Raw genomic sequence first — 26,621 nt, forward strand, 5'->3', positions numbered from 1 at the left:
TACTGTTGCTGGTATTAGCTGTTACCGGTATTATTGAACGGTGTTAGTTGTTGGAGATGTTACTGTGTTCGTAATTACCTGTTACAGGTATTACTGGTGTTAGTTGTTAGAGATGTTACTGTTGCTGGTATTAGGTGTTACAGGTATTACTGGTGTTAATTGATGGAGATGTTACTCTTGTTGGTATTAGCTGTTACAGCTATTAGTGGTGTTTGTTGATGGACATGTTACTGTTGCTGGTATTACCTGTTACAGGTATTACTGGTGTTAGTTGATGGTGATTTTACTGTTGCTGGTATTAACTGTTACAGGTATTACTGGTCTTAGTTGATGGAGATGTTACTGTGTTCAGAATTAGCTATTTCAGGTATTACTGTTGTTAGTTGATGGAGATGTTACTGTTGCTGGTATTAACTGTTACAGGTATTACTGGTCTTAGTTGATGGAGATGTTACTGTGTTCAGAATTAGGTATTTCAGGTATTACTGTTGTTAGTTGATGGAGATGTTACTGTTGCTGGTTTTGGTCGTGTGGGTGTTACTGTTGCTGATCATAGTGTTTCAGGCTCAGTGCTCCTGCCTCTATCCGGTGAAGATGCTGTGCTCCAGGAGGTAGTTCTTTGTGCCTTTGAGCTGGTGCTGTCCCTGAGTGTGCGGTGCGGGGAGCAGACCCGCCCCCTGTTCCCAGTCAGTAACTCCCAGCCTGTCGGAGCGGTACAGCGTCCCCAGTTCTCTCTGACCGACCTCAGTGGGTTCAGTGCTGGCGAGCGGAACATGTAGACTGGTGTCTCTGGGACACATAGCTGTACCGGTGAGTCTCACCTCCTCATTGTCCTTCGCCTTTTTCTGTTCATTGTACACGGTGCACCCACCAGAGTGTTTTAACCCATTGCAGACACCATCAAACTGCGCCCAGCCTCACTCTCTCGGAATCTACTCTAATCTCCAGTCAGGGGGATGCTGTGATCGAAAGAGTTACATTTCAGGGCAAACACCCGGAGGCAGGGCGTCTGAGCGCTACATATCTGTCTGTGTGTGTGTGTCTGTGTTCCTGTATCTGTGTGTGTCTACTGTGTCTCTGTATCTGAGTGTGTGTGTCTGCCTGTGTCTCTGCATCTGTGTATGTCTCTCTATCAGTGTTCTCTCTGCTCTGTGTCTCTCTCTATCTGTGCATATGTGTGTGTCTACTGTGTCTCTGTATCTGAGTGTGTGTCTGCCTGTGTCTCTGCATCTGTGTATGCCTCTGTATCGGTGTGTATGTCCATTAGTGTCTGTGTCTCTCTATCTGTGTGTATGTCTATCTGCCTCACCATATGTGTGTGTCTACCTGTGTCTGTATGTCACTGTGTCTCTGTTTCTGTGTCCCTGTATCTATGTGCATTTTTCTCTCCATGTCTCTTTCGGTGCCTGTGTTTCTTGATCTGTGTCTGTCTCTCCACTGTATCTGTGTCCCTGTATCTGTATGTGTGTTCCTGTATTTGTGTGTGTGTCTTTCTCTCTCTCTCTCTCTGTCCCTGTCTGTGTTACTCAGTGTTTGTGTACATTACTCCTTGTCTCTGTCCCTGTTTATCGCTCCTGTTTCTGTGTGTCTCCCAATCGGTGTTGTTTCTCCCTGGCTGTGTGTTCCGCTGACTCTCTGTATCTGTATTTTCCTCCCTGTCTGTTTCTCAGTATATATATAAAATGTGTGTTTCTGTTTCTACGTGTCTCTGTTTCTCAATGTGGTATTCATCCTGTGTTTATTATGGGGCAGAAGGTGAAATTTGGGAACAGGATCCTAATCCTGGATTTCTTTCCTTGTTTATTGTATCTGTGAGAGAAATGTGTAGGAACTATGCATAAAGAAATGAATACTGTACATCCAGATAAACTGAGAGCGCATTGGGTCTGCCAAACCAGTACAAACATGAATAAAATTGCCTGGAGTCATATATTTTATTGAGAGTCTGAACTTGGGATGTTGTGTTGGCATCGGGAAGATGTGCCACCCTCTGGATACAACCGGTAGTGCAGAAGGGAGTCAAAAAAGTGTGGTGCTGGAAAAGCACAGCACGTCAGGCAGCATCCAAGGAGGAGAGTCCAAGTTTCGGGCAAAAACCCTTCATCAGGAATGTGGGAGCCGAACCATCCCAACCTCCGACTCAATTGTTTCAGTTCCTTCATGTTAATGCATCGCAACATGAAACTAAGCATTAAAAGATTGTACACCAAATGGGATTTTTGTCAAAGATCCCAGCTGGAATTGGATTAGATTCTCTACAGCGTGGAAACAGACCCTTCGGCCCAATCAGTCCACACGGACCCTCTGAAGAGTAACCCACCCAGAACCATTTCCCTCTGACTAATGCGCCTAACACTATGGGCAATTTACCATGGCCAATTCACCTGACCCACACATCTTTGGACTGTGGGAGGAAACCGGAGCACCCGGAGAAAACCCACACAGACACAGGGAGAATGTGCAAACTCCACACAGACAGTCGCCTGAAGTGGAATCAAACCCAGGTCCCTGGTGCTGTGACGCTGCAGTGCTAATTACTGGGCCACTAGGCCACCCCTATTGTGAGGAACCTTCATGGAACTTACGATACACCAGACACTGGCTCAAGTGGCTGCTTCATGGTGAAATGCTGCAAACTCAGGGAATTTTAAGACTCATTAGAACTCTGATATCCATCCAGTTACAGCTGAGATTATCCCAGCCACAAGGTTCTACCATGGGAAGTAGAGTAGGCCATTTAGTCCAGTTCTACTGTTGTATCATCTACATTTCTCGATTTCATTTATGCACCTCCACCCTGTATCCCTTGGTCCTTGTATGTCTGTTTGCTGCCGCTGTGCTGTACAAATGCATGATTCCCTCTCTGTCAGCAGTGGTTCACTGAGTAGCAGACTAATCTCTCAATCCGGAGATTGGGGGATTGCTTCCCAATTCAGAGAGCTGATAATCCAGCACAGGGCCAAGTGAATGCTGTGCTTTCAGAGGTGCAGTTTGTCAGACAAGACGTTAAACTGAGGTGATCACAACTACCTGATGAAGGAGCAGCGCTCCGAAAGCTAGTGCTTCCAAATAAGCCTGTTGGACTCTAACCTGGTGTTGTGTGATTTTTAACTTTGTCCACCCCAGTCCAACAGCGGCTCCTCCACATCATAAAAGACCCAATGATGCTATTTGAAGAAGAGCAGAGGATAACCCTTCAATGACCTGGCCCGTATCTATCCCTCAAACACAACAGTTTACCTGATTATTGTCACGTTGCTGTGTTTGTGGGAGCTTGCTGTGCATACATTAGCTGCAGCTTTTTAAAAATTACAACAGTGGCTACAGTTCACAAGTCCTTCATTGGCTGTAAAATGCTTTGCGATTTCCCACTGTCACAAAGTCACTACAAGGAAGTAGCAAGTTGCTGAATGAAACCTGGGCAGAATGGACCCCCCCCCCCCCCCTCTTGAAGAAGCTTCCCTTTAAGTTTTGCTTTGTTTTCAGCCTTCTGTGCTTTGAAAATTTGTCCCAAGATTGATTTTTATTCTCCCCACATTTCCTTTGTCCAGCCTCAGGTAGAAACACAGCCTTCATCTGATCAGTTAAAGATGATCATACAGACCAAGTGTGGCCTGTATAACGACTGACCTTCTGTCGGTGTGTGATGGGATCCCAGATCTCGGACAGGGACTGGTCCAACTCCCTCTTAAGGCCACCTACAGCAGCCACCATGTTAGTCGGCAATGTATTTCTGAGTCTCACTGCTCTGCAAAGGGAAGAACTACTTGCCGTCCAGCCTGTTTCTACTCTGTTAAACAAACTCTCTCAGAACAGAAGGTGCACAACTACTAACTCAGTCACTATGGCCATTATCACAACCTCAGTTAAGGAATGACTGACCTGTTTCCATTGAGAAAAGGTTGAGCTCCATATTGTTTAGAAAGAACAAGTGGCAGTTTCTCTTGCGCTTCGCTTGCTGTTTCCAAGGTGATGGTTAATTTGACACATGACTTATTTTACTCTGGGATCGGAGGACACACTTGGGCAGTTTAAGAAAGAGTCCATTCAGGCCTCATTGAAAGAGAAATGGCCTTAATCCTATTTTGCAGTGTCACCATTCCAGTCGAGCCATTCACCACTCAGATCTACATCTCAGACAAGTGGAGCTGTATTGCTGATCAACAGCTCACAGCATTCCTGCTGGAATGCCTTACAGAAAGCCCCATCAATTAGCCAATGGGCTTCTCTTCCCCAGAGTTTAGTGGAGGGAGAGGTGATCTCACTGAATTGTATAAACTCCTTAGAGAGCTGGAGAGGCTCCCGAAACTGGAGGGTTAAGAATGAGGGGTTGTGATCTCAGGATAAGGAGTTGGCCATTTAACACTGACATGGGGAAAGACTGCCATCTTTCCTTGATCTGGTCTACATGTGACTCCAGACCTAAAGCAATGTGGTTGACCCATAACCCCCACCCGTTGAAATGACCTTAATTAACATAGTTCATGGTAAATAGAGATGGGCAACAAATGTGGTTGACCCATAACCCCCACCCGTTGAAATGACCTTAATTAACATAGTTCATGGTAAATAGAGATGGGCAACAAATGTGGTTGACCCATAACCCCCACCCGTTGAAATGACCTTAATTAACATAGTTCATGGTAAATAGAGATGGGCAACAAATGTCTCCCCATTAATGGTCACATGCCATAAAAAAATTAAAAGAATATCTTCAAACGATTGTGAATAAGTGTTGTAGACTATCCCAGGGGCTGTGAATGGTCATTGAACGTGTTCAAATCTAATGTTGATGTATATCTTGGCCTCTAAGGAAATGTGAAGAAGGTTTGAGTGTTTGTGTGGCTGACTCCTGCTCCTAATTCTTGTGATCTTAAACTGAGTAACGACACACAGACCATCAGCGTGTGTTGTTCCCACTTTTCAATGTTAATGGCGGGCCCAACGTGGGTAAAGTTCCTGGATTCTGGGGATTCCCTGACCTTTACTCAATCATGTCTTATTTGGAAACAGAATCAAAAGGTGTGGTGCTGGAAAAGCACAGCCGGTCAGGCAGCATCCGAGGAGCAGGAGGGTCGGTGTTTCGAACACAAGCCCTTCAACAGGAAGGAAGAGCTTTTCATTCCTGATAAAGAGATTATGTTTGAAACGCTGACCCTCCTGCTCCTCAGATGCTGCCTGACCTGCTGTGCTTTTCCAGCACCACACTTTTTGACTCCGATCTCCAGCATCTGCAGTCCTCACTTTCTCCCTCTTGCTTGGAAACATCTTATTGTTTTTATTTCAGATCTATCTCTATGTTTTTAATTATAAAAACCTAAATCCCCTCCAGAAAATGGATTTTTCACCTTGTATGCAGTGGAGGGCTGACCAATGTTGGGCTATGTTCAGCAGAGTTAGATTCAGAGATTAATGTTCTACTGATCTGGGCTGGGCTGGGCTGTGCTGGGCTGGGCTGGGCTGGGCAAGACTGGGCTGGGCTGGGTTGACTGGACTAGGCTGTGCTAGGCTGGGCTAGGCTGGGCTGGGCTGGGCTGTGCTAGGCTGGGCTGGGCTGGGCTGGGCTGTGCTAGGCTGGGCTGGGCTGGGCTGTGCTAGGCTGGGCTGGGCTGGGCTAGGCTGGGCTGGGCTGGGCTAGGCTGGGCTAGGCTGGGCTGGGCTGTGCTAGGTTGGGCAGGGCTGGGCTGTGCTAGGCTGGGCAGGGCTGGGCTGGGCTGTGCTAGGCTGGGCTGGGCTGGGCTAGGCTGGGCTGGGCTGGGCTGGGCTGGGCTGTGCTAGGCTGGGCTGGGCTAGACTGGGCTGGGCTGGGCTGGGCTTTGCTAGGCTGGGCTAGGCTGGGCTGGGCTGTGCTAGGTTGAGCGGGGCTAGACTGGGCTGGGCTGGGCTGTGCTAGGCTGGGCTGTGCTAGGCTGGGCTGGGCTGTGCTGGGCTGGGCTGTGCTATGCTAGACTGGGCTGGGCTGGGCTGTGCTAGGCTGGGCTGTGCTAGGCTGGGCTGGGCTAGGCTGGGCTGGGCTGTGCTAGGCTGGGCTGGGCTAGACTTGTGTTAATGATGAAATCTATTCAGTGGTAAGAGAGGATGTAGCAGGCGAAAAGCAGGCGTTAGATCATGCAGGGTAGAATGAAGGTGTGGAAGAAGATTTAACATTGTAGCAGGACTTACGTAAAGATTTACTGGTCACAGTTGTGTAGTAGTAGATTCTATAAAGGCCAAGGTTAGGCAAGGACATACCAAAAGGAGAGTAGTTTTAAATGAGGTGGTCGGAGTGGGTTAATTTTCTTATTGGATTGGGGTAAATAGATCAGCGTATATCAGAAAGGGAGGAAATTTCTCAAGTGTGTCTGCAATGGTTTACTGCAACAGTGTGAACGGTCCAGGCCATATTACAGCAATGAGCCAGATCTCATTAATAGCCTAATGATGCAGGAACACTTACTTTACAGCAGTCATAATCGATTGGGTTCAGTGCAGAGTCTGAAGGAGACAAATGTGAATGATTTAGGGAAGACTGACCTTGATGGGATGGGACTGAGAGAGTCCACAGGAAACTGGGAAATAGAAGCAAAATGCCAGGGGCTCTGTTACAGCTTTTCAAAAAGATTTGAATGTGACAAAGAAGTGGTTTATATCCCTATTTGACAAAAGACAAAGGATGGTAAAGATAGAGGTACTGCACAAGGTTAAAAATGCAAAGAAAACAAAAGCACAATGGAAAGAACACAGATGCTACACCTGAATAGGAAAGATACCCCACAAAGGATGACAAGACAGACTATAAGAGCTAGCAAAAGATACAAAAAGAAACTTACAAAGAATTTTAAAATCAACATAATATCTTAATTTTTAAAAAATGGCCAGGAGCAACATTGACCCTTTGAAGGATGATTAAAAATGAAAAGAATGAAATGAGGGGCATGTTGAACAGTTACTTGTTCCAGTGGGAGAGGAAGCCAACATACCAGAACTTGTAATCATGAACACAGAGAGAGACTCATTCAAATTAACATCAACAAAATGAAAGAAAGAGGAACTTGGAGAAAGTCACGATTCCCCGGAAGCGGGTGGTTTTCCACCCCAGAGATTTTAAAGTGAGTGGGTGAGATCACTGAAAGTATTCTCATTGTGATTGTTCCAAAATTCACTTCACTTGGAAACCATCCATTCAGATTAGAAGATTATATATGTCACTCTGTCACAGTCAGTAAGATCTAGGAGAGAGAGTAGCCAGAGGATTATGGATCATTAGCCTGTTGCTGGGAAATGACTCAAGACTCTAATTAATGATAATGTGACTGACCGCCTCAAACCTGTAGCTGAACAGGGGGGCAGAAGGCTTTGTAAAGGGTACGTCATTCCTGATGAGTCTGACTGAATTTCGAAGGAGTCCCTAATGTAATGGACATGGAATGTTAGCCCTGCCAGCTAAAATCAACACTTGTGGTACTGAGGGCAAATTATTGACCTGTCTAGGAGTTAGCTGAGTAACAAGAGAAAGGAAGTAGGAATAATAGGCAAGTACACTGAATGGCATGATGTATCCGCAAGGATCTGTGTTGGGACCTCAACTATTCATAGTGTTTCTCAGCAACATAAATGATGGAATAGAAAACCACATGTGTAAATGTGTTGATAATGTATCTCTTACGCTGTTCTGATTTGCTTGTGTCGGGGAGTGGGGCCGATTAAGACGTGTCATTGGTATTCACTTGCTAATGAGTATGATTGTTCCAGTGGGAGAGGAAGCCAACATATCAGAACTTGTAATCATGAACACAGGAAGTTCTGTGTCACTGGTCATGGGTTCTGTGGGTCCCAAAGACTGAGACCAATCCTCGAGCTGCATCTCTGACCACATATTTAGCAGGTGTTCCAAGGAGGTGGAAGTGATCCTTAATCTCAAGAAACATTCCTTCCTCCAGTTCCTTTTCATATTCCTCTTGCTGCCAAGTACTCTTGCAGAACTGTGTCCCTTCATACGAGAGTTTTCTCCCGGTTAGTTTCTTCTGAATGAGGGTCACCCATATGTTGATATTTCTTGATATCTATGTTGTATTTCTTGAGGTCAGGGAGTCTTTGAGGAGAAATTGTTTCTTTCAAGGGGTAGTGGCATTCATTACCCAGAGTGTGGCAGATGTCAGGACACTGACTAAATTGAACAAGGTAGACAGAAGTTTAATTAGTAATGGGATGAAAGGTTATGGGGAGTGGTCAGGAAAGTGGATTTGAGGCCAAGGCAAGATCAGCCGTGACAGTATTAAATGGTGAAGTAAGCTCAAGGGACCGAATTACCTACTCCTGCCCTGTTTCTTCTGTTCTTATGTTCATTATTCCAATATGCAGGAAGATTTGAGTACAGGGATAATGAACCCTCGCTTCAATTTCAAATAAGTTTGGTTAGACTAGAATGCTGTGCACAACTTTGATCTCCTTATCTCCAGAAAGATATTATTACCCTCGAGGGAATGCAATGAAGGTTCACCAGAGTTGTTCCCAGGATGGTGAGATTGTCCTATTGGGAGAGATTTGGTAAACCAGGCCTGTGAAGAGTTGTGAAGAATGGGAGGTGACCACATTGAAACTAACAGAATACTTAAAAGAGACAGACAGGAGAGATGCAGGTGTGATGCTTCCCCTGGCTGGGGTGTTTAGAACCAGGAGGCAGAATTTAAAAATAATGGGGTTACCACTTAGGACTGAGATGAGGAGAAATCTTTTTGATCAGAGGGTTGTGTACCTTTTTCTCTGTCAGAGAGCTCTGGAGGCTGAGTCCTTGAGCATGTTTAAGGAGAAAGACATATTGAATGGAGGGACTGACTTACTGGGCTGAATGGGCTATTCCTGATGAAGGGCTTTTGCCTGGAACATCAACTCTCCTGCTCCTCGGATGCTGCCTGACCTGCTGTGCTTTTCCAATATCACACTCTCGACTCTGATCTCCAGCATCTGCAGTCCTCACTTTCGCCTGAATGGACTATTCCTCTGATCCTATAACGTTGTCACAGAAACATACATCAAAATAAAGAAAATAGGAGCAGGACTAGGCCATGAGCATGTTCTGCTATTCAATAGGATCATTGGTGATCATCCAACTCAGTATTGTATCCTGATCCCTTTAGCCTGAAAAGCGATATCTAATACCTTCTTGGAAGAATTCAAGGTTTATCTTCAAAATGAACTGCTGTATTCAGGAAGTGTGGATTTAAGGGAAGGAGACTGTTAGTTTTCATACTCTGAAGGTGCTGTCTTTCAGGTGCGATGCTAACTGAAGGCCTTCCACTGCCTTCTCAAGGGGGTGTAAACAATCCCAGGGCATGAAAAATAGAGGTCTCCCAGTGTCTTAACCAATATTCATCCCTCAACCAACATCATGATATAAATATGCCCTTTATTGTTTTGCTTCTTTAGAACAATAAAACTTTACATCTGCAGCTCTGTAAGACGTGTGACACATCTTGAAGTGTAAAGGTCCTCATTCAGTGTCACAGAGTCACAGAGATGTACAACATGAAACAGACCCTTCGGTCCAATCCGTCCATGCTGACCAGATATCCCAACTCAATCTGGTCCCACCTGCCAGCACCCGGCCCCTTCCTATTCATATACCCATCCAAATGCCTCTTAAATGTTACAGTTGTACCAGCCTCCACCACTTCCTCTGGCAGCTCATTCCATACACGTACCACCCTCTGTGTGAAAAGGTTGCCCCTTAGGTCTATTTTATATCTTTCCCCTCTCACCCTAAACCTATGCCCTCTAGTTCTGGGCTCCCCGACCCCAGGGAAAAGACTTTACCTATTTATCCTATCCATGCCTCTCATAATTTTGTAAACCTCTATAAGGTCACCCCTCAGCCTCCGACGCTCCAGGGAAAACAGTCCCAGCCTGTTCAGCCTCTCCCTATAGCTCAAATCCTCCAACCAGTGATTGTCACAAGTCTGAAATGCCTCAAATTTAAATTTTTTATCCCAATTCTCTGTGGCCTCACCCCTCTCTTACTCTGGGACGATGTCAAGAACATAATAAATAGTGAGCTAGTGTAGTCTGTACAGTCCCTTGAACCTGTGCAGCTATTTAGCACCATCAACATGGGCTTTAGCTTCAACTTTCTAACCTCTCTCATATCCCTCAATTCCCTTAGGGACCAAACTCGGTCTATTCCAGCTGTAAGCGTATTCAACAGCAGAGCTTTCACAACACCCTGGGATTGAGAATTCCCAAGAGATGTAGACCTCTGAGTGAAGTGATTTCCCCTCATCTCAGTCCTAAATGATTGGCCACTTATTCTGAGATTGTGAACCAACCCCTCCTCCCTCACAACACATGCTTTAGATTCCCTGACCAGGGGAAATAATCTCAGTGTCGCCTCTTCAAGCCCCTTCAGAATCTATATTTCAATCAGATCGCCTCTCGTTCTTCCAAAGTTCTCAGAGTAACACACTAGCTCACCCAGTCACTCATTAATCACCCCAATGTCGACCCTCCTATAATTCTGTCCTGTTAATCACTTCACCATTGGCTGGTTAGGTTTTCAGCTCTTCTGGAGTTCATTCATAATCTTATCTATTCTTCCATCTTTATTTCAGGCTTTTCTTCAAACATAGAAAATAGAACATAGAATTATCCAGCACAGCAGTGGGCCCTTCGGCCCACGATGTTGTGCCAAACATAACCCTTCAAATTAAACTAATTCTGCCTGCCCTTGGTACATATCCCTCCAAACTTTGCATTACTTCAAATGTACCTCATTCTTATTTATCTGCCTCAATATCTCCTTCTGTGGTCCTGTGTCAAATGTTGCGTGATTATTCTGCTATGAGATATTTTGCTACACCAAAGGCATTGTATAAATGCAAGCTGAGTTCTGACACTTTCTATTACCACTTCAGATGATGACACAATGTGTGCTTCCATATAATCAGCAGGAGCTGTGCTCGTAAAGTGACCTCATTGATGGTGTGTTTTGTGACTTGACCTCAATCCCACGATGGGTTCATCTCCCATAAGCGTCCTCACCTTCGGTAAGTAGCAGACATGAAGCCCCCCCACACCCCCTCCCTCTGTATGGAGGAAGACGTTGTACCGAACACAAAAAGGGACCAGGTTCCAGAAAAACAATGTATATTTACATCTTGTGTGCCATGTCTTGTTTAAATTGAAATGCTATCAGTTGTTTTCCCAAATCAGTTAATCCCTTTGATGACGAGCGGTTATAGGATCATTTCAGTCACAAATCCCCTCACTGTCTCGCTCCCCAAAAGTCACTTATCCCACTTCCATGTGCTTTCTCATGGTTTTTTTTTCATAAGGCACCATCTCATTCCCTTCTTCAACAGATTGAAGAACACTACTTTCAATAGTTGTTTGTTGTGGAGAATCTAACCAGTCACTCTTATGGAGTCAGAGTCTGCAGAGAGAATTGGAGTTAATGGGTTGAATTTTGCTACAGACAGATTTGGCAGAGCCTTATAGAGGGGAGATTCAGGTGGATAATGGCGGGGAGAGTTTCCTGGTGCTGTCCTGTCTCTGGGTAGGATTCTTGGGAGAGGACTGTCACGGGAATCTGTTCCCCACCACCCAGGGGTCAGGCAGTTTTCAAAATGTCCCAGCAAAGGGCCACAATCCGACAGCACATTCCTGCTATTGGGAATGGTTCCCTGGCTGAACCAGCAGAGCTTCCTGTCAATAACCTAACAAAGTTCACAACTGCAGGCAGCCCCTTCTTAGGGAAGGACTTTACTGACTGTTCAGTGACCTGGGGATGTCTTTAATTTCCCAGTGGGGCAGCCAACCAACTCCCACCAAGGGAACCTTTCCTACCTCAGAATTGATGAGGGTTGGGAGCCCAGCAAGAATCTCCTCAAGTTTCTAGTAGATGAACCTTCAAGCTAGCCCTGCACAGATGTTGCCTGACCTGCACACTTCCTCCTTGTCTATCTGTTCTCACCTCAGCTTGAAGCATCCACAGTGTTGTTTTTTTTATGAGGTGTAAGCCATAGCTTTTAGTGGACAGCACTTGCACCTCCAGGGCCCAAGGTGGAGGATTCAGGCTCCAGTCCACAGCAGAGTCCAGGACAGATAGGTACGTCAGCATCCAATAACTGGGCTACAGTTCAGACCTGGGCCTGGAGTTGTAGGGGTCTGTTATTATTGTCCTTGTCCCTTGTCTTCTTGAACACAAAATCCACACTGAAACTCCCAGTGCAGTCCTGAGGGAGTGCTGCAGTGTCAGATAAACATTAAGCTCAGGTCCCAGCTGCCTTGCCAAGTAGATGTACAATTCCTTGCGGCACTATTTGGAGAACAACAGGGGACCAGCCCATTCCTATCATTCCTGTCTGTAAGTTGCTGCATTTCCTACACTCTAGCAGGAAGTCAGTCTCTCACTGGCTATGAAGGACCTGGAGCTGATCTTCTGACATGAGGAAAGGGTGACAGCAATTGAGGTTCTTTAAGGAATCAGTTTACCTTTCAGTGTTTACTCACATTTTAATCACTTTGATGGTAAGTCCTCAGAAAACCCTCGGCTCTTGAGATTTATGGCCATAAACTGTGGCTTCCACCATTTCTCATTTGAAGGTGAATATTCAAAATCTACCCACATGGCACAGAATACCAACTCTTCAGGGTATTCCAAGCAGGAGACCACAGGGGTGGTGATCTTCCATCCAATAATACTCACCTTGTGGCTAAGGTGAAGCATGGTCAGGAGCTGGCTGGCATTTTACGGCAAGCTGCCCTGATGGGCAAGGAGAGCATCAAGTGTATGGCATCCTCCCACTGCAGGGCATGAAGTGGTGCAGGTTAAACAAGCTGAGGCAGACTGAGTGCTGACAGTCCTCTGTCTTTTCTTTGCAGTCCTGTTGCTGACTTCAACAGGAGGAGTGAAAGAGAAGGGACGGAAAAGTAAACGAACATGTGAGTGAACACTTCTGACCTCGAGGCTCCACGTGACTCCTCCCTGCAGACAGGGTCCATCCAGCCCTTCACTCGTACAACAGGCACAGCCAGCTGGGGTTCACCTCTGGGAGTGCCGCTTAGGAAGAAGAGCAAATAGGCTGGGTTGGGTGTCAGGGTTTACATTGGAAAGTGGAGACGTTTAGGTACATTTGTGTGAAACCTTGGTTAGATCACATAGGACTGTGCACAATTTCAGACAACACAATGACAACATGATTCCGAGGCACTGGAGACAGGTACTGATGGCCAACAAAGAATGAAGAGAGCCTCAATAGGGCTGCAGCTCTTTACTTCTAGAATACAGGAGACTGAGAGAAGAGTTGAAAAATATGTTGCTGGAAAAGCGCAGCAGGTCAGGCAGCATCCAAGGAACAGGAGAATCGACGTTTCGGGCATAAGCCCTTCTTCAGGAATGAGGAAGGTGTGCCAAGCAGGCTAAGATAAAAGGTAGGGAGGAGGGACTTGGGGGAGGGGTGTTGGGAATGCGATAGGTGGAAGGAGGTCAAGGTGAGGGTGATGGGCTGGAGAGGGGGTGGGGGCGGAGAGGTCGGGAAGAAGATTGCAGGTCAAGAAGGCGGTGCTGAGTCCGAGGGTTGGGACTGAGATAAGGTGGGGGGAGGGGAAATGAGGAAGCTGGAGAATTCTGCATTCATTCCTTGTGGTTGGAGGGTTCCTAGGCGGAAGATGAGGCACTCTTCCTCCAGGCGTCATGTTGCCATGGTCTGGCGATGGAGGAGGCCAAGGACCTGCATGTCCTTGGCGGAGTGAGAGGGGGTGTTAAAGTGTTCAGCCACGGGGCGGTTGGGTTGGTTGGTGCGGGTGTCCCAGAGGTGTTCTCTGAAACATTCCGCAAGTAGGCGGCCTGTCTCCCCAATGGGCATCTTCAGCATTGTGTTGTGGCTTAGTTGGGGAAAATATTTCCACTTGTGGGGAAGTTGTTTCAAATAGGAGCCATGTATATGCAAGCGCATCTAAATTCTATCAGGACTTCAGGAGAAATTTGTTACCTAAACAGTTTTGAGATCATTCCTGGACCCAGGACTGATCAGAAGTGGAATAATGGTTCAGGGTGGGAATAAACCAATGTTGGGTATAGATTAATTATGAATTCTCCTGCCTTCCCACTTTCCTGTTATCACTCTGTGCTTTGATTCTCATTTGATGGAGCCTGATTTTAATTCTGTGTAGGTGAGTGAATGAGTTTTAAGTGAATTCAAATCTTGTCTTCATTGTCTGTCTGTGTTTAATTCCCCAGCGGTGCCTCAGATAGACTGTGACATCAGAGCGGGCAAGATAAAGGTGTCTGAGTTTGTAGCGCGGTGCCCACCAGGATGTCTGGGCTCGAAGCAGGCTGTGTGGGGCACTGACATCTACGCCTCCATTTCCAGTGTGTGTGGAGCAGCTATTCACAGGTCAATATCTCTGCAGTTCTGTCATACTTGTCTTTTTTTTGTAAGAGTTCACAAATATAATTCCTCTCCTTGGAAAGATAGGTCATTTTATCTTGGATCTCAACCTGCTTAGACTCACAGAAGGCACAGGCACAGAGGGAGGCCATCCAACCCATTGCTAGATGACTAGATTGATATGTGGGACTGGATGGTTGAAATTGAGATTGGGGTTTAGGAGAATGTGAGGTGAACTGATTGAAAAGTATAACATTTCCTCGAGGTCTTAGCAGGGAATTAACAGAAAGAGGACATTTTCTCAAGCTGGATAACTGAGAGCCATAGATCATAACATAAGGACAAGGATCAAAATGAGGTCAAATGGGAAATGCAGTTCTCTGCCCCAGAGAGCTGAAGATGCTCCCTTTCTGTGTATGTTCAAGACAGATATTGGGTGTTTTTTTAGCTCCCAATATTATGGGAGAGTAGAACCGAATGCATTCACGGGGTTATTGAGTGACAAGGCAAGCTTGAAGGGCCACATGTTCTATATCATATGTTCTCATGTTGTCTTCTGGGAAAGCTCACCTTTCACCCCTTTATTTCAAAAATATACTTTATGCATAATATATTCATGTATATTGTATATGTACACACACACACAGTTACATTGGAGTATGACCCTATCCCAATAAACAAACCAAAGGCGTCTCTTACTTGTACAAGATTATGTATTACATGCATTTGAGGCACCAGGAGGGTCCAATAACTTAATGGACCCCCATTTAACTTCAGCAGGAAGACCTCAGACAGTGGTCTTTTCCCACCACGCTGTGGCGGCAGCTGCCCCAAGTTTCAGCAAGCCCCTCATCCCGTAGTCCTGGACCTTGGAATGGGTCAGTCTGCAACACTTGGTCAATGTCAACTCTTTGTTCTGGAAGACTAACAAGTTTTGGGCAGACCAAAGAACATCCATTCCTTAGTATCTTCCCCGAACAGCCCCTGTACCATCTCTCTGAAAGAGTGAGTCTCGAAGGCCCTGCTACCCGCTCGTTTGTGTTCCATGATTTGGAGCGATTTAATATTTGCTCAGCTTTCCCATGACATGTTCATCATTTTTTTAAAAATTACCCAGGTAAAGCCATAATTCTTGAGTGATTCCTTTACAGCCTTTTGTACTGGCTCAACGTAACCAACAGAAAATGTTCTGAGATTGATAGACTTTTATTGGGTGAAGCAATTAAGGATATTGACCAGGTCCTGGGGCTATTGTCTCCTATTTCCAAGAACCGTGCATTTGGAAATTTGGTCCTGTTCATTCATCCTTCCCTATCACTGTAATTCATTCCAAAATTTCTGCATTGCCCCAATCCTGGCTACTTGCCACTTCTTCATTTTTAATCACCCATCTCCGTGATAACTTTTGTCTTCAGATTTCCCTCCCTAAATTTCGCTCTCATTTAAGGTGATCTTTATAGTTTAACCTTTGAAGCCAGCTTCTGGTCACTGACCTTAATGTCTCCTTATAAGGGTCATGTCAGATGTATATAAGAATTCTTCTGGAGCATTTATAAGGGTTTACTGCATTAAAGGCATGATGAGGAATTGCGAATGTTTGGCATTCACCACAGCAGAGGACTGTGGAGGCTTAGTCATTGAGCATGTTTAGGTAGAGATTGACAGACCTCTGATTGCTAATGAAGTGAAGGGATATGGGGCTAATGTGGGAAAATGACATTGAAATGGATGGTCAGACATGATGGTACCAAATGGCAGAGACTCAATGGGCTGAATGGCCTCTCCTGCTCCTATATTCCTGTGAAAGTCAGGCATACAGTGGAATGGATGAGTGTGGAGATCTTGGAGGGTAGCTGGGCTGGGGGAGGCTACCGAGATAGGAAGGGATTTTGAGAATGTGGGTGAGAATTGGAGCAGAGAGTTGTTAACCAGCCCACTGTCTGTTGTAGTGGTGTCATCGACAACAGCGGAGGGAAAATTCACGTGCAGAAGGTGCCCAGCAGCTCCAGTTTCAAAGGGACTTTCTCCTATGGTGTTCGATCCCTGTCACTCCCCAGGTGGAGAGAGTCTTTCGTAGTGTCAGGTAACCATTTCCAAGCTTCACATTTAATTAACAAGCTCAAATTGAAGACTGTGCTTTGTCTATTTGATTAGTGATGATGTTATTTGGTGTTTGGCGATTAGAAATAAGGTTGAAGTATGCGATAGATTGTTTTTGCTTACTAGGTCTTGTTGTGAAGCATCATTCAGAGGGAGAGTAGATCAAAGAGTCAGATGTAGATGTCAAATCAAGCTCCTAATTCCAGTCATTGAAATTAGATAACTTACTGTGTGGAAACAGGCCCTTCGGCCCAATAAGTCCACACCGACCCACCGAAGCGCAACCCACCCATTCCCCTACATTTACCCCCTACCTAACACTACAGGCAATTTAGCATGGCCAATTCTCCTGACCTGCACATCTTTGGACTGTGGGGGGAAAACCCGGAGCACCCGGAGGAAACCCACACAGACACAGGGAGAATGTGCAAACTCCACACAGACAGTTGCCCGAGGCGGGAATTGAACCCAGGCCTCTGGTGCTGTGAGGCAGCAGTGCTAACCACTGTGCCACCGTGCCGCAATTGATGAGAAGGAAATGAAAAAAAACAAGTCTTGGTTTCCCGATCAACACCCAGTGGGTGAGGCTCATCTATCCTGCCTTCCCCCCCCCCCCCCCCCACCAAAAGAAACACCTTCTAAGGTTAACTCTGTCTTACAATCATTTCCTGTCAGAGTTCAGTCAATTCTAATGCATACTTTGTGCACCATAACTACTTTGTAATCAAACTACCTTGGCTTTCAACCAAATAGCCAGGTTTGTCAAATTTGATTGGATGTATTCCCGGAGGTTACATCACATGACCACTTGTCTCTAACCACGATTTGGAGATGCCGGTGTTGGACTGAGGTGTACAAAGTTAAAAATCACACGACACCAGGTTATAGTCCAAAAAGTTTAATTGGAAGCACTAGCTTTCGGAGATGAAGGAGCGGTACTAGTGCTTCCAATTAAACCTGTTGGACTATAACCTGGTGTTGTGTGATTTTTAACTTTGTCTCTAACCACACTGCCTGGTCCAACAGCCTTTTGTAATCTCCATTATCCTTTGTAATGAAGGTCTTCAAAGAAACTGACTTGTCTCCTGAAGCTTTTACTCACTGTAATATCCAAAGGAATTTACATTCCTGGAAATTCCTGACAAAATCTGGATTGTTGGGAACCCGATAATGATCCTGTTTTACCTTGTGTAACTGTGAACTTTTGTTAACTATCTGACAAAATCATTATCAGGCTTGTCTCCTTTCCACTGAGACAATAAACAGGGGCCCCCTTCTGCCCTCTCAGGTGGGTGTAAAAGATGCCAGGAACTTTGTGAGAGGAACAGGGTACTCTCCGGTGTCCTGGCCAATATTTATGCCTCAGTTGCCATCCCAACAAAAAGTTTGTCTCATTTCCTGTGTGTGGAAGCTTGCTGTGAGCAAATGGGTTGCTGCATTCCTGTAATACTCCAAAGGTCATTACTCTGGAAGGTGTGTGAACTTGATTAAGCTCCTTATTTCTATAGCAATGTGGAACTGTGTAGTAATGTTGAAGTGAATGTTATGAGTCTGTGTGGATGATAGGACGCACCTCCTAAGAGCAGCACTCTCAGAGAGGGAGAGAGAGAGAGAGAGAGAGGGAGAGAGAGAGAGAGAGAGAGAGAGAGAGAGAGACTGTGTACAATTCACAGCTATGTTTATGAGGATAGGAGCCAGATGTAAGATTTGCATTTATATATCAACATCACATCCTCAAGATATCTGAAACCAGTTCAGAGCCAACTAGCTACTTTTATGGAAGTCAATCAGTGCACAGCAAGCTCCCACAAACAGCAATACAATAATGAACTGATCATCTGTTTTCGTGAACATGATTGAGGGATAGGTAATTGGCCAGGACCCTGAGGAGAAACTCTCTGATTCTCCTTCAAACCGAGGCCTGCATTATATAACATCAGGTTATTGTCCCCCCTCTGGCAGTGTTGCACCTGAACGGCAGCTTCTGGTTTTTTTGTGTTCCGGTTTTGGGAGTGGCCTGAGCTCAAAAGCTCCTAGACTGAGGTGAGAGTATCATCCGCTGAGCTATGACAAGCCCGTCTGAGATATGACTGTGCTCTCTGTGATGTTAAGCCTTGTGAACAGGCATTAACCAAACTCTCCTTCTGCCTGTTCCTCCAGGCCCCAAGCAACGGAAAGGAGTGACATATCCATCAATTCTTGAGTTTCTTCCTTCGAGAACCTCAAGAATTAGGACAGGTGAGTATTTTGGTGTGGAGCTGGTGACCCAGGACAAGAAGGACCTGCTCTGTTAATCATGATGTTCCATTAGAGACTCACCTATGAAGCCCAGAATATTCCTCAGCCAAACAGATCAGCTAGAATTCTACTTTTCCATTTGGAGAAACACTGCCACAAAATTACAAAGTATCAATGGAAACAGGTACTAGGGATAGGACCCTTGGCTCAGAGTCAGCCCTAGTCTGTGCTGGGTTAGCTGAAAGTCAGCTGTGAGGGGCTGGAGATTATGCATCACTGACCCTTTGCAGAGAGAGGGAGGAAATAGCATCCCCATTTCCCCTTCTGATCACTACCTAGTGATCCGGTGCAAACACAGTCGGCTGAATGGCCTCATACTCCACTGAGATTGGAGTTAGATTGGAAGTTGAGCGATTTGTTTCTGAAACCATGCCCAAGGTTGTGGGTTTTGGGGTGTCGGGGCGAATTGTTTGAATGAGGCCATCAGGGGAAAGGGCCATTTTGATTTGATTCGAAGTTAACTTGTAGCATATTATGAATATGTTTCTTTTCTGGATAATGGGCTATTTTATATAGGGAAGCTGAAGACGACCAAGACACCACCCACTACTGCAGCCACAACTCTCAATCCAACCAGCAGCAAGAGTCCCACACAGCAACCTCTGCATGTTGCACATGACGTCACTACCAGCAAAATCCCTGAGTCAAGGACCTTCATGCTAAGCAGCCCCTCACAGCAGCCTGCTCGCTCTCAGCCGATGAGGGATGAAGGTTTGTGGCACTGGGGAACTGGGGCACTGGGACACTGGGGAACTGGGGAACTGGGGCACTGGGGAACTGGGGAACTGGGGCACTGGGGAACTGGGGTACTGGGGCACTGGGGCAGTGGGGAACTGGGGCACTGGGGAACTGGGGCACTGAGGAACTGGGGAGCTGGGACACTGGGGAACTGGGACACTGGGGAACTGGGGCACTGGGGAACTGGGGCACTGGGGAACTGGGGCACTGGGGGACTGGGGCACTGGGGAACTGGGGCACTGGGGCACTGGGGAACTGGGGAACTGGGACACTGGGGATCTGGGGCACTGGGGAACTGGGGCACTGGGGAACTGGGGCACTAGGGAACTGGGGAGCTGGGGAGCTGGGACACTGGGGAACTGGGGCACTGGGGAACTGGGACACTGGGGCACTGGGGAACTTGGACACTGGGGCACTGGGGAACTGGGGAACTGGGGAACTGGGGCACGAGGGAACTGGGAAACTGGGGAACTGGGACACTGGGGAACTAGGGGACTGGGACACTGGGGAACTGGGGCACTGGGGAACTGAGACACTGGGGAACTGGGGCACTGGGGAACAGGGGCACTGGGGAACAAGGACACTGGGGAACTGGGGCACTGGGGAACTGGGACACTGGGGAAGTGGGGCACTGGGGCACTGGGCAACTGGCACATTGGGGCACTGGGACACTGGGGCACTGGGGAACTGGGGAACTGGGGCACTAGAGAACTGGAACACTGGGGCACTGGGAACTGGGGCACTGTGGGACTGGGGCACTGGGGAACTGGGGAACTGGGACACTGGGGCACTGGGGAACTGGGGAATGGGGGCACTGGGGAGCTGGCCAATAGGGGCACTGGGGAACTGGGTAACTGCAGCACAGGGGAACTGGAGCACTGAGACACTGGGGAACTGGGGCACTCAGGCACTGGGGAACTGGGACACTGGGGAATTGGGGAACAGGGGCAATGTGGAATTGGGGAACTGCAGCACTGGGGAACTGAAGCACTGGGACACTGGAGAACTGGGGAACTGGGGCATTCAGGCACCGGGGAAGTGGGGCAATGAGGCATTGGGGCACTGGGGAACTGAGGCACTGGGGCACTGGGCAACTGAGGCACTGGGGCATTGGGGAACTGGGGCACTGAGGCACTGGGGAACAGGGAAACTGGGGCAATGGGGAACTGGGGCACTGAGGAACTGGGGAATTGGGGAACAGGGGAACTGGGGAACAGGGGAAATGTGGAATTGGGGAACTGCTGCACTGGGGAACTGAAGCACTGGGACACTGGAGAACTGGTGAACTGGGGCACTCAGGCACTGGGGAACTGGGGCACTGGGGAACTGGGACACTGGGGAACTGGGGCACTGGGGAACTGGGGCACTGGGGAACTGGGACACTGGGGAACTGGGGGACTGGGGCACTGCGGCACTGGGGAACTGGGGCACTGGGGGACTGAGGAACTGGGGCACTGAGGAACTGGGGAGCTGGGGCACTGGGACACTGGGGAACTGGGGAACTGGGGCACTGACGAACGGGGGAGCTGGGACACTGGGGCACTGGGGCACTGGGGAACTGGGGCACTGGGGAACTGGGACACTGGGGAACTGGGACACTGGGGAACTGGGGCACTGGGGAACAGGGGCACTGGGGAACTGGGACACTGGAGAACTGGGAAACTGGGACACTGGGGGACTGAGGCACTGGGGAACTGGGGCGCTGGGGCACTGGGGAACTGGGGCACTGGGGAACTGGGGCACTGGGGAACTGGGACACTGGGGAACTGGGACACTGGGGAACTGGGGAACTGGGGCACTGAGGAACGGGGGAGCTGGGACACTGGGGAACTGGGACACTGGGGAACTGGGACAATGGGGAACTGGGACACTGGGGAACTGGGGAGCTGGGGCACTGGGACACTGGGGAACTGGGGAACTGGGGAACTGGGGCACTGAGGAACTGGGGAGCTGGGGAACTGGGACACTGGGGCACTGGGGAACTGGGACACTGGGGCACTGGGGAACTGGGACACTGGGGAACTGGGGCACTGGGGAACTGGGGAACTGGGGCACTAGGGAACTGGGGAACTGGGGCACTGGGGAACGGGGCACTGGGGAACTGGGACACTGGGGAACTGGGGAACTGGGGAACTGGGACACTGGGGAACTGGGGAACTGGGGAATCGGGGAACTGGGGAACTGGGGAACGGGGGCACTGGGGAGCTGGCGAATAGGGGCACTGGGGAACTGGGTAACTGCGGCACAGGGGAACTGGAGCACTGAGACACTGGGGAACCGGGGCACTCAGGCACTCAGGCACTGGGGAACTGGGGCACTGGGGAATTGGGGCATTGGGGCACTGGGGAACAGGGGCAATGTGGAATTGGGGAACTGCGGCACTGGGGAACTGAAGCACTGGGACACTGGGGCATTCAGGCACTGGGAAAGTGGGGCAATGAGGCATTGGGGCACTGGGGAACTGAGGCACTGGGGAACTGAGGCACTGGGGCATTGGGGAACTGGGGCACTGAGGCACTGGGGAACAGGGAAACTGGGGCACTGGGGAACAGGGGAACAGGGGCAATGGGGAACTGGGGCACTGAGGAACTGGGGAATTGGGGAACAGGGGAACTGGGGCACTGAGGAACTGGAGCACTGGGACACTGGGGAACTGGGGCACTCAGGCACTGGGGAACCGGGGCACTGGGGCACTGGGGAACTGGGACACTGGGGAACTGGGGCACTGGGGAACTGGGACACTGGGGAACTGGGACAATGGGGCACTGGGGAACTGGGACACTGGGGAACTGGGGAGCTGGGGAACTGGGACACTGGGGAACTGGGGAACTGGGGAATCGGGGAACTGGGGAACTGGGGAACGGGGGCACTGGGGAGCTGGCGAATAGGGGCACTGGGGAACTGGGTAACTGCGGCACAGGGGAACTGGAGCACTGAGACACTGGGGAACCGGGGCACTCAGGCACTCAGGCACTGGGGAACTGGGGCACTGGGGAATTGGGGCATTGGGGCACTGGGGAACAGGGGCAATGTGGAATTGGGGAACTGCGGCACTGGGGAACTGAAGCACTGGGACACTGGGGCATTCAGGCACTGGGAAAGTGGGGCAATGAGGCATTGGGGCACTGGGGAACTGAGGCACTGGGGAACTGAGGCACTGGGGCATTGGGGAACTGGGGCACTGAGGCACTGGGGAACAGGGAAACTGGGGCACTGGGGAACAGGGGAACAGGGGCAATGGGGAACTGGGGCACTGAGGAACTGGGGAATTGGGGAACAGGGGAACTGGGGCACTGAGGAACTGGAGCACTGGGACACTGGGGAACTGGGGCACTCAGGCACTGGGGAACCGGGGCACTGGGGCACTGGGGAACTGGGACACTGGGGAACTGGGGCACTGGGGAACTGGGACACTGGGGAACTGGGACAATGGGGCACTGGGGAACTGGGACACTGGGGAACTGGGGAGCTGGGGCACTGGGACACTGGGGAACTGGGGCACTGAGGAACGGGGGAGCTGGGACACTGGGGAACTGGGGCACTGGGGAACTGGGACACTGGGGAACTGGGACACTGGGGCACTGAGGAACGCGGGAGCTGGGACACTGGGGAACTGGGGCACTGGGGAAGTGGGACACTGGGGAACTGGGACACTGGGGCACTGGGGATCTGGGACACTGGGGAACTGGGACACTGGGGAACTGGGACACTGGGGAACTGGGGCACTGGGGAACTGGGACACTGGGGAACTGGGACACTGTGACACTGGGGAGCTGGGGCACTGGGGAACTGGGGCACTGAGGAACGGGGGAGCTGGGACACTGGGGAACTGGGGAACTGGGACACTGGGGAACTGGGACACTGGGGCACTGGGGAACTGGGGCACTGAGGAACGGTGGAGCTGGGGCACTGGGGAACTGGGACACTGGGAAACTGGGGCACTGGGGAACTGGGGCACTGGGGAACTGGGGAACTGGGGGACTGGGGAACTGGGGAACTGGGGAACTGGGATACTGGGGAACTGGGGAATTGGGGAACGGGGAACTGGGGCACTGAGGCACTGGGGAACTGGGACACTGGGGCACTGGGGAACTGGGACACTGGGGAACTTGGGAACAGGGGCACTGGGGAACTAGGATACTGGGGAACTGGGGCACTGGGACACTGGGGAACTGGGACACTGGGACACTGGGGCACTGGGGAACTGGGACACTGGGGAACTGGGACACTGGGGAACTGGGGCACTGGGGAACTGGGACACTGGGGAACTGGGGCACTGGGGAACTGGAGAACTGAGGAACTGGGGCACTGGGGAACTGGGACACTGGGGAACTGGGACACTGGGGGACTGGGGCACTGGGGAACTGGGGCACTAGGGAACTGGGGCACTGGGGAACTGGGGCACTGGGGAGCTGGGACACCGGGGAACTGGGGAACTGGGGAACGGGGGCACTGGGGAGCTGGCGAATAGGGGCACTGGGGAACTGGGTAACTGCGGCACAGGGGAACTGGAGCACTGAGACACTGGGGAACTGGGGCACTCAGGCACTCAGGCACTGGGGAACTGGGGCACTGGGGAATTGGGGCATTGGGGCACTGGGGAACTGGGGAACAGGGGCAACGTGGCATTGGGGAACTGCGGCACTGGGGAACTGAAGCACTGGGACACTGGAGAACTGGGGAACTGGGGCATTCAGGCACTGGGGAAGTGGGGCAATGAGGCATTGGGGCACTGGGGAACTGAGGCACTGGGGCATTGGGGAACTGGGGCACTGAGGAGCTGGCGAATAGGGGCACTGGGGAACTGGGGCACTGGGGAATTGGGGCATTGGGTCACTGGGGAACTGGGGAACAGGGGCAATGTGGAATTGGGGAACTGCGGCACTGGGGAACTGAAGCACTGGGACACTGGGGAACTGGGGCATTCAGGCACTGGGGAAGTGGGGCAATGAGGCATTGGGGCACTGGGGAACTGAGGCACTGGGGCATTGGGGAACTGGGGCACTGAGGCACTGGGGAACAGGGAAACTGGGGCACTGGGGAACAGGGGAACAGGGGCAATGGGGAACTGGAGCACTGAGGAACTGGGGAATTGGGGAACTGGGGAACTGGGGAACTGGGGCACTGAGGAACTGGAGCACTGGGACACTGGGGAACTGGGGCACTCAGGCACTGGGGAACTGGGGCACTGGGGAACAGGGGCACTGGGGAACTGGGGCACTGGGGAACTGGGACACTGGGGAGCTGGGGAACTGGGGCACTGGGGAACTGGAGCACTGGGGCACTCGGGCACTGGGGAACTGGGGCACTGTGGAACTGGGGCACTGTGGAACTGGGGAACTGGGACACAGGGGAACTGGAGCACTGGGGAACTGGGACACTGGGGAACTGAGGCACTGGGGAACTGGGACACTGGGGCACTGTGAAACATGAGGCACTGGGGAACTGGGGAACTGGGACACTTGGGAACTGGGGCACTGGGGAACTGGGGAACCGGGACACTGGGGGACTGGGACACTGGTGAACTGGGGCACTGGGGAACTGGGGAATGTGGGCACTGGGGAGCTGGGGAAAAGGGGCACTGGGGAACTGGGTAACTGCGGCACGGGGAACTGGAGCACTGAGACAGTGGGGAACTAGGGCACTCAGGCACTCAGGCACTGGGGAACTGGGCACTGGGGAATTGGGGCATTGGGGAACTGGGGAACAGGGGCAATGTGGAATTGGGGAACTGCGGCACTGGGGAACTGAAGCACTGGCACACTGGAGAACTGGGGAACTGGGGCATTCAGGCACTGGGGAAGTGGGGCAATGAGGCACTGGGGCACTGGGGCACTGGGGAATTGAGGCACTGGGGAACTGAGGCACTGGGGAACAGGGAAACTGGGGCACTGGGGAACTGGGGCACTGAGGAACTGGGGAATTGGGGAACAGGGGAACTGGGGAACTGGGGCACTGAGGAACTGGGGAACTGGGGCACTCAGGCACTGGGGAACAGGGGCCCTGGGGAACTGGGGCACTGGGGCATGGAGGAACTGGGGAACTGGGGCACTCAGGCACTGGGGAACTGGGGCACTGGGGAACTGCGGCACTGGGGAACTGGAACATTGGGACACTGGGGAACTGGGGCACTCAGGCACTGGGGCACTGGGGCACTGGGGAACGGAGGCACTGGGGCACTGGGGAACTGCGGCACTGGGGAACTGGAACACTGGGACACTGGGGAACTGAGGAACTGGGGCACTGGGGAACTGGGAAACTGTGGGCATTGAGGCACTGGGGAACAGGGGAATGGGGAACTGGGGCACTGAGAAACAGGGGCACTGGGCCACTGAGGCACTGGGGCACTGGGGAACTGGGGCACTGGGGAACTGGGTCACTGGGGCACTGGGTCACTGAGGAACTGGGGAACTGGGGCACTGGGGAACTGGGGCACTGGGGAACTGGGGCACTGGGCCTAGGGGGTGTTCAGGATTCCTCAGTGAACATCTCCTCCTGAAGAAGTTGTGTTAAGATCCTTCGCCATGAGAGGAACCATTTTTTTCCTGTATCTACTCTGTTATGTTGTGGCTGTACAGGATTAGGCCACTTAAGGAATATTGCATGCAATTCTGGTCTCCTTCCGATCGGAAAGATGTTGTGAAACTTGAAAGGGTTCAGAAAAGATTTACAATGATGTTGTCAGGATTGGAGGATTTGAGCTATAGGGAGAGGCTGAATAGGCTTTCCCTGGAGGCTGAGGGGTGACATTATAGAGGTTTTATAAAATCATGAGGGGCATGGATAGGGTAAATAGGCAAAGTCTTTTCCCTGGGGTCGGGGAGTCCAGAACTAGAGGGCATAGGTTTAGGGTGAGAGGGGAAAGATATAAAAGAGACCTAAGGGGCAACTTTTTCACACAGTGGGTGGTACGTGTATGGAATGAGCTGCCAGAGGATGTGGTGGAGGCTGGTACAATTACAACATTTAAGAGGCATTTGGATGGGTACATGAATAGGAAGGGTTTGGAGGGATATGGGCCGGGTGCTGGCAGGTGGGACTAGATTGGGCTGGGATATCTGGTCGGCATGGACGGGTTGGACCGAAGGGTCTGTTTCCGTGCTGTACATCTCTATGACTCTA

General features: G+C 50.2%; 1 protein-coding gene across 2 annotated transcripts in view; it reads left to right on the forward strand.

Moving 5' to 3' along the window:
* Positions 1-642: 642 nt before the first annotated feature.
* vit (vitrin) overlaps positions 643-26,621 on the forward strand; it is a 66,943-nt gene continuing 40,964 nt past the window's right edge. The window contains exons 1-7 of one of the 2 annotated variants that reach the window (XM_072559103.1): positions 643-810; positions 10,887-11,018; positions 12,856-12,915; positions 14,213-14,369; positions 16,313-16,446; positions 18,624-18,701; positions 19,278-19,472. In XM_072559103.1, the coding sequence (XP_072415204.1) occupies positions 10,985-11,018; positions 12,856-12,915; positions 14,213-14,369; positions 16,313-16,446; positions 18,624-18,701; positions 19,278-19,472 (658 nt within the window). In that variant the 5' untranslated portion in view covers positions 643-810; positions 10,887-10,984. The remainder of the gene's footprint in view (positions 811-10,886; positions 11,019-12,855; positions 12,916-14,212; positions 14,370-16,312; positions 16,447-18,623; positions 18,702-19,277; positions 19,473-26,621) is intronic. The other variant, XM_072559113.1, reaches the window with a different exon arrangement.

This window comes from Chiloscyllium punctatum, chromosome 3 (assembly GCF_047496795.1).
Source record: "Chiloscyllium punctatum isolate Juve2018m chromosome 3, sChiPun1.3, whole genome shotgun sequence".
In the NCBI taxonomy this organism is placed as follows: domain Eukaryota; kingdom Metazoa; phylum Chordata; class Chondrichthyes; order Orectolobiformes; family Hemiscylliidae; genus Chiloscyllium; species Chiloscyllium punctatum.